This window comes from Podarcis vaucheri (genome assembly GCF_965113315.1).
Source record: "Podarcis vaucheri genome assembly, chromosome: 5".
Taxonomy (NCBI): Eukaryota; Metazoa; Chordata; class Lepidosauria; order Squamata; family Lacertidae; genus Podarcis; species Podarcis vaucheri.
This window is the reverse complement of record NC_138763.1, coordinates 5,506,519-5,519,164: the sequence shown is the minus strand read 5'-3', so window position 1 is coordinate 5,519,164 and position 12,646 is coordinate 5,506,519. Positions and strand designations below refer to the sequence as shown.

Here is a 12,646-nt window from a genome sequence, read left to right as displayed (position 1 = left end):
CCTTCGAAGACAGAGGTCCTCTGGCTGGGACGGAGCGATATGGGATTGAGGGGGCAACTCCCGTCTCTTGCGGGGGTGCAATTAGTGCCAGCATCATCCGTGAAGAGCTTGGGTGTAATCTTCGATACCTCCCTCTCTATGGAGGCGCAGATTACAGCTATAACAAAGGCGGCATTTTTTCATCTCCGCCAGGCTAAGCAGTTGGCTCCTTATCTCTCTCGCCCTGACCTAGCCACTGTGATCCATGCGACGGTCACCTCCAGACTGGATTATTGTAACTCGCTCTACGTGGGGCTGCCCTTGAGACTGACCCAGAAACTCCAGCGGGTGCAGAATGCCGCAGCGAGACTCCTTACGGGGTCTTCACTGCGAGATCATATCCATCCGGTGCTGTACCAGCTGCACTGGCTCCCGGTGGAGTACAGGATCAGGTTTAAGGTGCTGGTTTTAACCTTTAAAGCCCTATACGGCCTAGGACCCTCGTACCTACGGGACCGCCTCTCCTGGTATGTCCCACAGAGAAATTTACGGTCTGCAAATAAAAACACCCTAAAGATCCCAGGCCTCAGAGAGGTTAGGCTGGCCTCAACTAGAGCCAGGGCCTTCTCGGCCGCGGCTCCAATCTGGTGGAACGCTCTGTCACAAGAGACTAGAGCCCTGCAGGACCTGGCATCCTTCCGCAGGGCCTGCAAGACAGAGCTGTTCCACCAGGCCTTTTGTCAGGGCGCAGCCTGACCCCCTCCTCTGGCAATCTGCACAAAAATTTGCTTGATGGTTGCCATTAATTTGATTTTAATTTGATTTAATTAATGTTATAATGAATGTTTTAGAATGTTGAACTATTTTTATTGTTGTTAGCCGCCCTGAGCCCGGCTTCGGCTGGGGAGGGCGGGATATAAATAAAATTTATTATTATTATTATTATTATTATTATTATTATTATTATTATTATTATATACTGGTGGCATGGAATGGCAGTGTTCCTCAATATTTGCGTAAGAAATAAAATCATGCTGTTGTTGGCTTTTTTGCAGTATGGTAGCGCTGCAGAGAGCTTGCTGGGGAGACCATGCATTAAAAAGAAAGGACTCAAAAATAACTTAAAGAAGGTTTTAATAAGAAAAACAAAAACTCCATTTACACTAAATACATCAACAAACCAGACCCAACCACCAACCCATCCCCCAGGGTAATGGGAGAGCTAGGTGCTGCTCCTTATATACTCTACCCAGATGCTGACACACCTTAATCAAATACAACTCAGCAGCACCTGCTATGTTTCACAGCTGTAAAGCTGGGTCTCGTTATCTTGCTCTGGCCCTTGCTCCGGCCCCTTAAAGACATACACATGGAGTGGAACAATGATGAACCTTTACATTTAAAGAAACCATTCAACAGCTGTATCTCAGGAAAATGGACATTCGAGCTCTGCCCATTTAGTTTGTCAAATGCCTTTTCAAGAAGGACCGTTTGACCAAACCCAGCCTGCTAATTCCTTCGTCCCTTCGCAGATCTTGGCTGCCTATCGCATCTTCATGGAGAGGCTGTTGAGTCTGCTGGGCGCTGAGAACGTGGAGCAGAAAGCCAGCGAGATTCTGCAGCTGGAGCAAAGGCTGGCCAACGTGAGTCCACCATTCCTCTTCTCCTTTCTGAAGGTGGAGGCAGGGCTGGAGAGGAAAAATAAATGAGGGGTGGGGTCCAGGGCTGGCCATTCCTGGAAGAGGCGGTCTGTGTCAGATCATACCCCCAGCAGTGAACTTCTGGAGCAATTCATAGTCCCGAGGAGAGATTGGGGAGGAATTCGTTTTGGTTTGCATTTCGGTGAGAGCTTAGCCGATCATTTGCACAATGTGCAAACTGGAACATGGCATTCCTTTGGCATTTGCACATTTCTGAATTTTGCAGCGCACTTCTTCAGCCAAATAGTGTGCAGGAAAATACAGCTGGTAACAGGGAGTATGCCTAAAATGTGCATTTATCCATGAAAATAGTGCACGGAGATATGCATTATTTCAGAGGGAATTGCTTGCAATGTCAGGGGACATGCTGACAAATCTTCGTGAGAATTTTTTAAAAGTAAGGTCACAAACCGATGCAGAAACATGGCAAGCTTGAACTTATGATCGTAAAAGTTAGAAATGGAGAGTTAAATTGACAGATTCATCCACCCCTAGTTCTGAGTCGCAGGGACAGAGCTCACCTGGAGCGATGCTGATTGTCCCAGGGGAGCTGCTACACCTGTCCACCTGTAGTTCCCACCTGCCGGCCCTAAACAATCTCCTGTGAAATGCTGAGTCGTTTGTATCTCACAGGTTTTCAGATTTGCTGTGAAACTCTGAAGATCTCATTACCTGCATTTAAAATGTGAGATTCTAGCTGACAATTCTGAGGGTGTTTGGGGTGTGCGTTTGGATTAAAACGCAATCCAACCAGCACATGCGCACTACCTAGCTGTCATCTCTTTTCCCTAGAGAATCCTGGGAAACGTAGTTCCCTAAAGAGAGGACTGAGATCTCTAACATCACTCTCACCTAGCTGCCATTCCCAGGATTCTTGGGGGTGGGCTTTTTTTTGGTTTCTTTCCTTTCCTATTACATTTATACCCACCTTCCCTCTAAGCAGCTCAAGACAGTGTATGTGGCTCTTCCTGCTCCCCCTTTTATCCTCATGACAACCCTGCGAGGTAAGTTAGGATACAGAACCACCGCTCCTGTTTCCTCTCCCATTTCTCAGATCACGGTCTCCGAGTACGACGACCTGCGCAGGGACATCAACTCCATGTACAACAAGGTGACCCTGGGAGAACTACAGCGCATCACACCTCATGTAGGTTTGCAGTTGTATTGGGCCACTTTGGGAGAGAGCAGTTGGAAAAAATGAGAGGCGTTTTGTGGTTCATTCCACCCATGGGTCCTGCATTCCACACACATGGGCTGTGCATTCCACAAAAGGGAATGCATTCCACACATGGGCCATGCATTCCACTATTTTGTCATGCATTCCACTCCATGCGCCATGGAGGTCTGGTCCATGACTGATACAATCAAGCTCCCACTTCTTTAACTGGAGGGTTCAACCCACCTTGACACAGTCTTTATAGACCATGCCATAGCCCCGCCCCTTAGTCAATCAGGAACCCAGGCTCCCCTGGGTCCTAGCTCTGCTCCTCTCTCTGTCAACTCCAAAATGGCTGGATTTGGTTACAGCAGCTTGCTGCCTGTTTCATATGACAGTGATAGGGAATCTGTGGCCCTCCAGGTGTTGCTGGACTCCAGCTCCCAGCAGGAATGATGGGAATTGTAGTCCATCAATATCTGGACTACATTCACCATCCCCGTCATGCACAGAATGAACAGTAAAAAAACAAAAACAAAACCCAGTGATACTCAGAAAGAACTGGTCAAAAGGACAGAAGTTATTTGTTGTTTACTGCTGTAACAATTGTTTTCTCGAAATTTATCTTCCGTACCTTGAAAATAGATAAAAACAGTATATATATAAAAAGGACAGAAATGGGATACATTCTGGGAATCTCTTGTTTTTAATCTCCAGTTCAAATGGAAGAGGCTCCTTGACAGAATATTCCATGACAATTTTTCCGAGGACGAGGAGGTGGTTCTGCTGGCCACAGACTACATGCAGAGGGTGTCTGAGCTTATTCACACCACACCTATCAGGTAAGGATGTGGCCGAGAGGAAGCTGGCTTGCCATCTCTCAGCCTGGCCTTCCTCACAGGACTGTTGGTCGTAAGGCCGACCTACAGGAGCAAAACTAACTGGTTGGGAAGTCTCCTTTCTGCAATTCGATGCCCACAGAAAACTGCATGGATCCAGTTCTCCCTCCACGCTGGATCTCTGGAGTCCCAGGAAGACAATAGTTGCCTCAGGCTATGCGCAGAAGATCCCGTGCATACAGGATGCCGTGCGCCACAGCACACCAGTTTGCAAAAGGTGTTTGGTGGTGGTTCTTGCTGGCCAATCCTTTTGCTGGTTTTAATTGGACATTTAACCTCAATACAGTGGCTGTTACTGCCCTTTAGCATCAACCTTTCTTCCACAATTTGGTGTGCTCTCCTAAACCCAGATTATACATTTAGAAAAACAAAACAATAAGTCCTTTTTTCTCACACTGCCACTTCAGACTGCCAGGGTGTGGCTTTCCATGTCTGAATGCTCCCCACCGTTCTCCAAATGATGTGAACTCATTTCCCTGGTACGCTAGCTTTCTACATGCAAGGTGGTCCTGCTGGTGGACGACTAAGGTGTTGCAGCCGGAAAAATGATTTTGCCGCATATGAAAGCATGGGCCTCTAAGGAAAAGAGAGGGAAATGAGGCATATATGGGTTCCTTACTTCCCCTCACCCCACCAGACCAGGATATGCAGCGTCCAAGCCCCCTCCTAAACCGGTTTGCGCTCCTTCTGCTGCAGGATCCTCCACAACTACATGCTGTGGCGCATTGCAGTGGTGCTCAGCGAGCATCTCTCAACGCCCTTCCGAGACGCCATCCACGAGCTCGCCAAGGAGATGGAGGGGGCCGAGAAGCAGATGGAGCTGGGGAAAGTGTGCTTGAGCCAGGCCAACAAACACTTTGGGATGGCTTTAGGCGCTCTCTTTGTGGAGGAATACTTCTCTTCTGCCAGCAAGGCCAAGGTAGGAGCCAGCGCAAGATGGCGGGCGGTGGGCAGGCAGGGTTCAGATTGGGTGGAGGGAAATGCATTCTGGGAGTTTTCAGAGGTGGGAAACCTTTTCCAGCCTGAGGGCCGTATTCAGCCTTCTGAGGGCCACTTTTCAGTGGTAGGTGGGGCTGGGGCCCAAAGAGGGCATAGCAATGACCTGCCCGCAGACTGTCTCACCAGAGTGCGCCATGCCCTGGTTATCTCCGCCTTGGACTACTACAATGCGCTCTACGCGGGGCTACCTTTGAAGGTGACTCGGAAACTGCAGTTAATCCAGAATGCGGCAGCTAGACTGGTGACTGGGATCAGCCCCCGGGACCATTTAACACCAGTCCTAAAGGAACTTCATTGGATCCCAGTATGTTTCCGAGCACAATTCAAAGTGTTGGTGCTGACCTTGAAAGCCCTAAATGGCCTCGGTCCAGTATACCTGAAGGAGCGTCTCCACCCATATCATCCAGCCTGGACACTGAGGTCCAGCTCTGAGGGCCTTCTGGTGGTTCCCTCACTGCAAGAAGTGAAGCTACAGGGAACAACCAGGCAGAGGGCCTTCTTGGTGGTGGCGCCCACCCTGTGGAACGCCCTCCCATCAGATGTCAAGGAGAAGTTTTTAAATGGTTAATGTTTTATTAAGGTTTTTTTATGTGCTGGAAGCTGCCTCAATTGGCTGGGGCAACCCAATCAAATGGGCAGGGTATAAGTACAATAAGTTGCTGCTGCTATTATTATTATTATTATTATTATTATTATTATTATTATTATTATAATAGAATAGGCTGTCTCTATTTTCGTTGGAGGAATGTTGGAGGGCATGCTGTGCTAACTTTGACATCAGTAAGAGTATAAAGAGCTCCGACGAGATGTAGGCATTCGAGATCTAAATTGGAACTTGACAACATGGCCTACCATCCATCTTTGCCGGCAGAATCAAAGGCAGCTTTCAAGTCAATAAAGGCCATGATCAAAGCCCTGCTTGTTCTTCTGGAAAAAAACATTGTTTGCCTTGGCCTAAGCCTCTGATCGATAAAGAAGGAACTTAGCATACACTTCAGACACAATGCTATCTATTAAACTGATTGGTCTGTAGTTACTGATCTGTTGTTGTTTTTTATTGCCTTTCTCGTAAATGTGCCTTGGCAGAAGGAAAGCAGATTTTGTTGGCCTGTATTGCCCAAAGCAGAAGTCTCAGGGGTTTTGAAGCACTGTGTGGGGCTCATTGCAACCCCTCTGCGATGCTTTGACGTCCCAGCAAAATATCTTGGGCTAGCCTTGGGTTGCTGGGTCTTCCCCACATCTCTTTGCCCTGAATTGCTTGGAGAACGGCATGTGTCTTCCATGTTCACTCATACCACCTTGGGCGACTTCCTTTGAGCAGGTGCAGCAGCTAGTGGAAGACATCAAACACATCCTGGACCGTCGACTGGAAGAATTGGACTGGATGGATGAGGAGACACGGCGGGCGGCTAGAGCCAAGGTAGGCAGCCGGCGAGGGGCAGGACTGTGTGGGGAGGAACCGAAGAAGAATCTACCCAGACCCAGAAGCCACACACTGAGCATTGTGCCCTAGAGGTCAAGAAAGGGCTAGGCCAGGCATAGGCAAACTCCGGCCCTCCAGATGTTTGGGACTACAATTCCCATTGTCCCTGACCACTGGTCTTGTTAGCTAGGGATGATGGGAATTGTAGTCCTAAACATCTGGAGGGCCAGAGTTTGCCTATGCCTGGACTAGGCATATCAGCTCCTTTGTGAGATGATAAAGGGCCCAGAATCTAAGCCTGATGAGGAATGGTTGAAGGAGCTGGGTATGTTTAGCCTGGAAAAGAGGAGACTGAGAGGAGATATGATAGCCATCTTCAAGGACTGTCTCATGGAAGAGGGAGCAAGCTTGTTTTCCTCTACTCTGGAGGGTAGGACTTGAACTAATGGATTCGTGACAATACAGGAGATTCCAACTAAACACCAGGAATAACTTTCTGGTGTTAAGAGTTGTTTGACAGTGGAACGGTCTCCCTCAGAAGGTGGTGGACTCTCCTTCCTTGGACGTTTTTAAGCAGAGGTTGGATTGCCATATGTCATGGGTGCTTTAGCTGAGATTCCTGCATTGCAGAGGGGTTGGGATAGATGACCTTTGGGATCCCCTTCCAACTCTGCGATTCTAGGATTCCATGACTTTGAGAAACCTTTTGCACTCACAACCCAGGAGGCACAAAAGGAAGGCACTATTTATCCATCTATCTATCCATCCATCCATCCATCTATGATTTCTAAGAATATTTATGAACTGCCAGTTCCAGCTCATTAAAAAAAAATTATCATGGCAGTGTACTATAGAATAATCAGAAGGGCATACAAGTATAAAATCACCAAAGGAGAACAAATAACTGACGCTGATTCAAATTAATTCCCTAAAAACACTTGGTGGAACGAAAACATTTTCATGGCTGTTGACGGAATATCAACATGGCAGGTGCCTGTTTGATCTCATTGGGAATGTGCTCCAAATTACTGGTGGTGTTGCACACCAAGCAGCCTTGGTGTGCCTAGAAATGAAATGAAGATGATGTGACATTGGGGCAGTCAGTGTGCTGGCCCCGGGGGTAACCTGAGAAACGCAGTCCAGGTCCAGTCCAGGTCCAAGGGTTCCGCTAGGAGTCAGTCCAACAGGGTCAAGGCAGGAAACCAGGCAAGGACAGGTACAGGATCTCAGGCAGGATCTAGCATATAGCAATCTTGCTCCCGCAACCTGGGGCGGGGACCAGCAGCCTTTCATCTTTGTCGGGGTAGTGGCCAGTCCTGATCCCCCGGTGACTCACCTCCCTGTTTCACCTGAAGGTGAGCACTCCTCCTGCGAGTACTCAGGTCTCTACTTCTCTCAGACCTTCGTCTCTGCAGCTCGGGAGACGTCGGTGGGTGACTAGACCCAGAGGCCACCTCAGCCTCCCCTGACCCAACCGGTAGTGGAGCAGATGTAAGTGATGGCCCAGCTGGAGGCAATGAGGTCATCCCCACATCTGGAGCCAGGGCAGGCTCAGGCCCCTGACTCGGCCCAGCTGGTGTTTGTTGCAGGGGAACCTGTGCAGACTGGGGCTCTTCAGGATCAGGCCCCAGACATAGTTCAGATGATGCCTGAGGCAAAGGATCTGGTGCAGTCTGAGAACCCTCTTGTTCCGAGTCCGAGTCCCAGGCCATCACAGTCAGGAAGGCTTCTCCGGGCGATGATCTGGCCGGTGTGTAAGAGACAAGGTGGTCCTTCAAGCAACCTGGCTATGGCCGTGGGGATGCGTTTGGCACGGTGTGCCTCAAATTGTAGGCACTCTGGGAGCTGCCTTCTACTGAGCCACACCCATGGGTCTGTCTATCTAGCTTCATGCTAGTCTACACTGACTGGCAGTGGCTCTCCAGGTCTTCAGGCAAGGTTCCTCTCCCAGCCATATCAGGAGATGGTGAGGATTGAACCTGAAACCTTCTGCATGCAAAACAGATGCTCCACTCAGCTCCAGACCTCCTATAACCCTCTTATTTTTATTTATTCATTGAATTTATGTCCCACCATTTTCTCCAAGGAGCATACATGGTCTTCCTACTCACTGATCCCCACAGCAGCCCTGTGAGATAGGTCGGGTTAGAATCATAGAATTGTACAGTTGGAAGGGAAGAACCAGATGCACAAATGTAAGATGGGGGACACCTGGCTCGCTAGCAGTACATGCGAAAAGGATCCAGGGGCCTTGGTGGACCACAGGCTTAGCAGGAGTCCACAGTGCAATGCAGCAGTGAAAAAAGCGAATCAACAGAAGTCTAGTGTCCAGGTCAAGGAAAGTCCTAGTACTGCTCTATTCTGCCTTGGTCAGACCACAGCTGGAATATTGTGTCCAGTTCTGGGCACCACAGATTAAGAGGGAGGTTGACAAGCTGGAAGGTGTGCAGAGGAGGGTGACCAAGATGGTCAAGGGTCTGGGAAGCAAGCCTGATGAGGAATGGTTCAGAGGGTCAAGGTCATCCAGCGAGCTTCATGGCTGAGTGGAGATTTGGACTCTGGTCTCCCAGGTCCTAGTCCACCACTCTTAATAGGTCTGGGCTATTGTCCTCCACCACCAGGGAGGAAGAGAGGTGGAATCTCTAGGGACCTCACTTTAAGCTCTGATCAGTATACCTGAAGGAGCGTCTCCACCCCCATCATTCTGCCCGGACACTGAGGTCCAGCGCCGAGGGCCTTCTGGCGGTTCCCTCATTGCGAGAAGCAAAGCTACAGGGAACCAGGCAGAGGGCCTTCTCGGTAGTGGCGCCCGCCCTGTGGAACGCCCTTCCAGCAGATGTCAAAGCGATAAACAACTACCTGACATTCAGAAGACATCTTAAGGCAGCCCTGTTCAGGGAAGTTTTTAACGTGTGATATTTTACTGTATTTTTGGTTTTTATGGAAGCCGCCCAGAGTGGCTGGGGAGGCCCAGCCAGATGGGCGGGGTATAAATAATAAATTATTAATTATTATTATTATTATTATGATCTGCCTTTTGAAGGTGCAAGTGCATTGGGGAACTGGCTTTTAGGTAGCAGTGGGTTCCCCAGCATTGCTGATCCGGCTCACGGGTTCTTGAGGATTGTCTTGTGCAGGCCACTCAAGCTGTCTTGCCTCTCAGGTATCTGAGTCCTGCTTCTCTTGCAGTTGCAGCACATGATGGTGATGATCGGCTACCCAGACTTCCTGCTCAACCCAGAAGCGATTGACAAGGAATACGAGGCAAGTATGCCAGGAGCCCAATGCCCACGCTTCCTGGGGTGGGGTGAGAACCTCCCTGGGTAGAGAGTGGCAGCCCAACCAATTAATCAACTAAAGAGTTTTCAGTTGATTAATCACCTGTGTTTAAATAACAGCCGGTGGTAAGTGAGGAAAGAGCCTTCCTGTTTATGGAATTCTTTCCCCAAGGGAGATCACCTAACACTTACATTGATGTGTTTTCAGCACTAGGCAAAGACCTTTTTGATTTCCCTAGACTTTTAACATCAGAGGAGTTTTAAGAAGCGGCTTCTATTTATCCTGCTGTTTTGTTGATTACTGGGTCCCCCCCCCCCTTGCATTTTTCTAATGGTTTTTGTGTGTGTGTGTGTGTTTTGTAATGGATTTGTTGTTCTCATCATATGAAGCCACCTTTGTAATTATAAACTGAAGGGCAGCATGCAATAAATAAAAACAGGGAGCTGCAACATTAGCTCACCTGGCCTAGGTAATGTGGTTGTGTGTCCTATTTTACAGGAAACAGTCCTGTAAAACACAAGTGGGTCACAAAGCCTGTGCCAATGGGTTGCAGGTGTCGTAAATAAAAATTGCCCTTTTCCCTTATGGGGTATCCAAGAGCCCATATAGCGTCCTTACATAGGTTCCCTATTGGTAGGAGAGAATAACAGAGGCCAACCAGAGAATATTGAGAAGCAAAGCAGCTAGTAAGCCTGATCTTTATTGATCTGTTGCAACAGGGTGCTCCCCTCACACGCAGGAAAGGAGGAGGAACCCAGAACAATGGCGTGCAAGGCCTTATAAAGACTTGGGAATCGCCACCCTGTAGATCAAGACCACCCCCAGAAACATCATACATACATCACAGAAGGGGTGTAACCTAAGACCACCCCTCAGATACATCACACCTACATCATAGAAAAGGCGGTCTTAAAACAGAAATTTGAATGTTGTTTTTCTCCTGTCTTTGTTTATCTCCTGTCTGGCAGGTTATTTGATTGGATTGCCTGGGTAGCCTGGCCAGTCTTTTGTAATGATAAATACTTAGTTCCTGGGCGGTGTCACAGGCTCACACCCTATTCATATCTTAAATGTGCCCTTAAGACAGGATTTGTGAGGAAAGAGACAGTGGGGAGGTTTCCCACTTTGACCTTGCAGAGAAAATATTTGCTCAGTTTAGGAATCAAAATGGTTCCAGGTCGGTCTTCCTGTGCTGATCTTTGTACGTGCTTGGTTGCTACACTTATGAACATTACCATATAAGTAAACCCAAAGTAAATGTTATTTTTGCTCCTTAACTCAGTGGTTTCCAGTGACTGTTACAGGTCATTTCTGATGCAAGGTGTAATAGCTGTTAACGGAAAAATCCGAGGGCTCCCTTGGACAAAAAGTAAAGACACCAACCAGAGTAAATTGGAGCAGCCAGAGTAAAAACAGCAGCTTGTAGGCTTGGCCTTCATTGAACTGTTGCAACAGGGTACTCCCCTCATTTGCAGGAGAGAGGAAAGACACAGAAAAATGGTGTGCAAGGCCTTATAAAAACTTCCCACCCTGTAGATCAAGACCACCCCCAGAAACATCATGCATACATCACAGAAAGGAGGGGTTGAGGGAGGAGTTGTGGTGGTAACCTGAGTGTCCTGTCACCTGGCTGGTTCCCCCTTTCCCCCTCCCCATGAGTACTTTCCAGGTGACAAAGGGGAGTTTCCAGTTTCCTGCCCCCAGAGGGAAGATCTGATCATTGTCCTTTGTTCCAGTCCATGCTGAATCCACTCCCATATGCAAGTTCTTTGTGATCTTGATTGTCTTCTGTCTAGGACCATCAGGGTTGGCATAGCAACTGGGCAGGGCTCCTGTGGATGTGCTGGGATGCTCAAGGGATTATGGTGGCCTGTATCAAACCTTCCCCATTTTGTATTCCTTCCTTCATGGAGTAAAATAAAAGTGGAACAGTACAAATCCGATGTATGGTTGCTTTTCTATGAATTTATAACAGAAGCATAGCGTATGTAGTGTGTGAGTGTGAGTGTGTGTGAAGTTTGTACAAACTGAATGATTGGGGGGGGGCGTTCCTGCAACATACCCACTAAAAACAACTCCCTGTACGAGCAGCTTGTGGCAAACTGGCACTGGATCAGCTGCCAAGATTAGTGAACAGTTGAGCCAAGGGTAATATGAAGTTTGCTTCATCAAAATAATAATATCTTTATTGTATGTCTGACAACCATCTAAACCTGCACTAGCCAACTCACTGGCAAAATGCAAACTCAGTCATCCCTCTGATACTTGCCAAAATTTATTGTGAATAAAACAGTTAGAAACATTAATCATTCGGTGTACCTAACACTGCTTAACCTTTATGCTTTTAGTCTTCTTCCTCTTTGGCGATCACTCGTAGCCAAGTAAGATTGTCTTCCATAAACACTGTTTTAATAATGAGTCCGTAAGTGACTGTGGAGGCCAATTCTGGATCCACACGTCCTTCCACAGTGGGGACATTGGTTTCCGGGCGGGAGTTGATCACGGTGAGGGTTTGCCAAGCGTACCTTCGTCTTAGCACATTTCTCCCTTGCGTCCTGAGTTCGAGTGTCTTCAAAGCCCACAACACCTTTGGTAAAGGCTGTTCTCCAATGGGAGCACTTGCAGGCAAGTGTTTCCCAATTGTTGGTGTTTATACTACATTTTTAAAGATTTGCCTTGAGACAGTCTTTAAACCTCTTTTGTTGACCACCAGCATTACGCTTTCCATTTTTAAGTTCAGAATAGAGTAGTTGCTTTGGAAGACTATAATCAGGCATCCACACAACATGACCAGTCCAACGAAGCTGACGTTGAAGGATCATTGCTTTTAGTATAATTGTTATAGGTTGTGAAGCCATATCCTACAATCAGATTGTTGCTGCTTTTACGTTCCCAAAAGCAAAGCTGTGAATAACTTTGAAACATTGCCACAAATTCCACATTAATGCAAGCTGAATTGGAATGAACGGCAGTCTTTTTCTTTTTGAGGATTGCCATTTGTTTTGATTTAGCACTAAAGAGCAGGCTTTCCAGGGGGAAGTGGCAAAACCTCTCAGACCCATGCCTAGAAAACATGAGACAAATGGAAAACCTCTTGGAATCATACTTTCTAGGCATGGGTCAAGTGTGGACGAGCCCTTTGCAGGTGAATACAGCTCACCTGGTTACAACCTTTCCTGCTATGGTGAGGTGTATTTCTATTTGAATCGTA

At 47.7% G+C, this 12,646-nt stretch overlaps 1 protein-coding gene across 1 annotated transcript in view; it reads left to right on the top strand.

Annotated features, from left to right (window-relative positions):
- ECEL1 (endothelin converting enzyme like 1) overlaps positions 1-12,646 on the top strand; it is a 53,793-nt gene that overhangs the window by 27,378 nt on the left and 13,769 nt on the right. The window contains exons 3-8 of the mRNA XM_082224121.1: positions 1,512-1,622; positions 2,734-2,826; positions 3,553-3,677; positions 4,431-4,653; positions 6,055-6,153; positions 9,346-9,420. Coding sequence (XP_082080247.1) covers positions 1,512-1,622; positions 2,734-2,826; positions 3,553-3,677; positions 4,431-4,653; positions 6,055-6,153; positions 9,346-9,420 — 726 coding nt within the window. The remainder of the gene's footprint in view (positions 1-1,511; positions 1,623-2,733; positions 2,827-3,552; positions 3,678-4,430; positions 4,654-6,054; positions 6,154-9,345; positions 9,421-12,646) is intronic.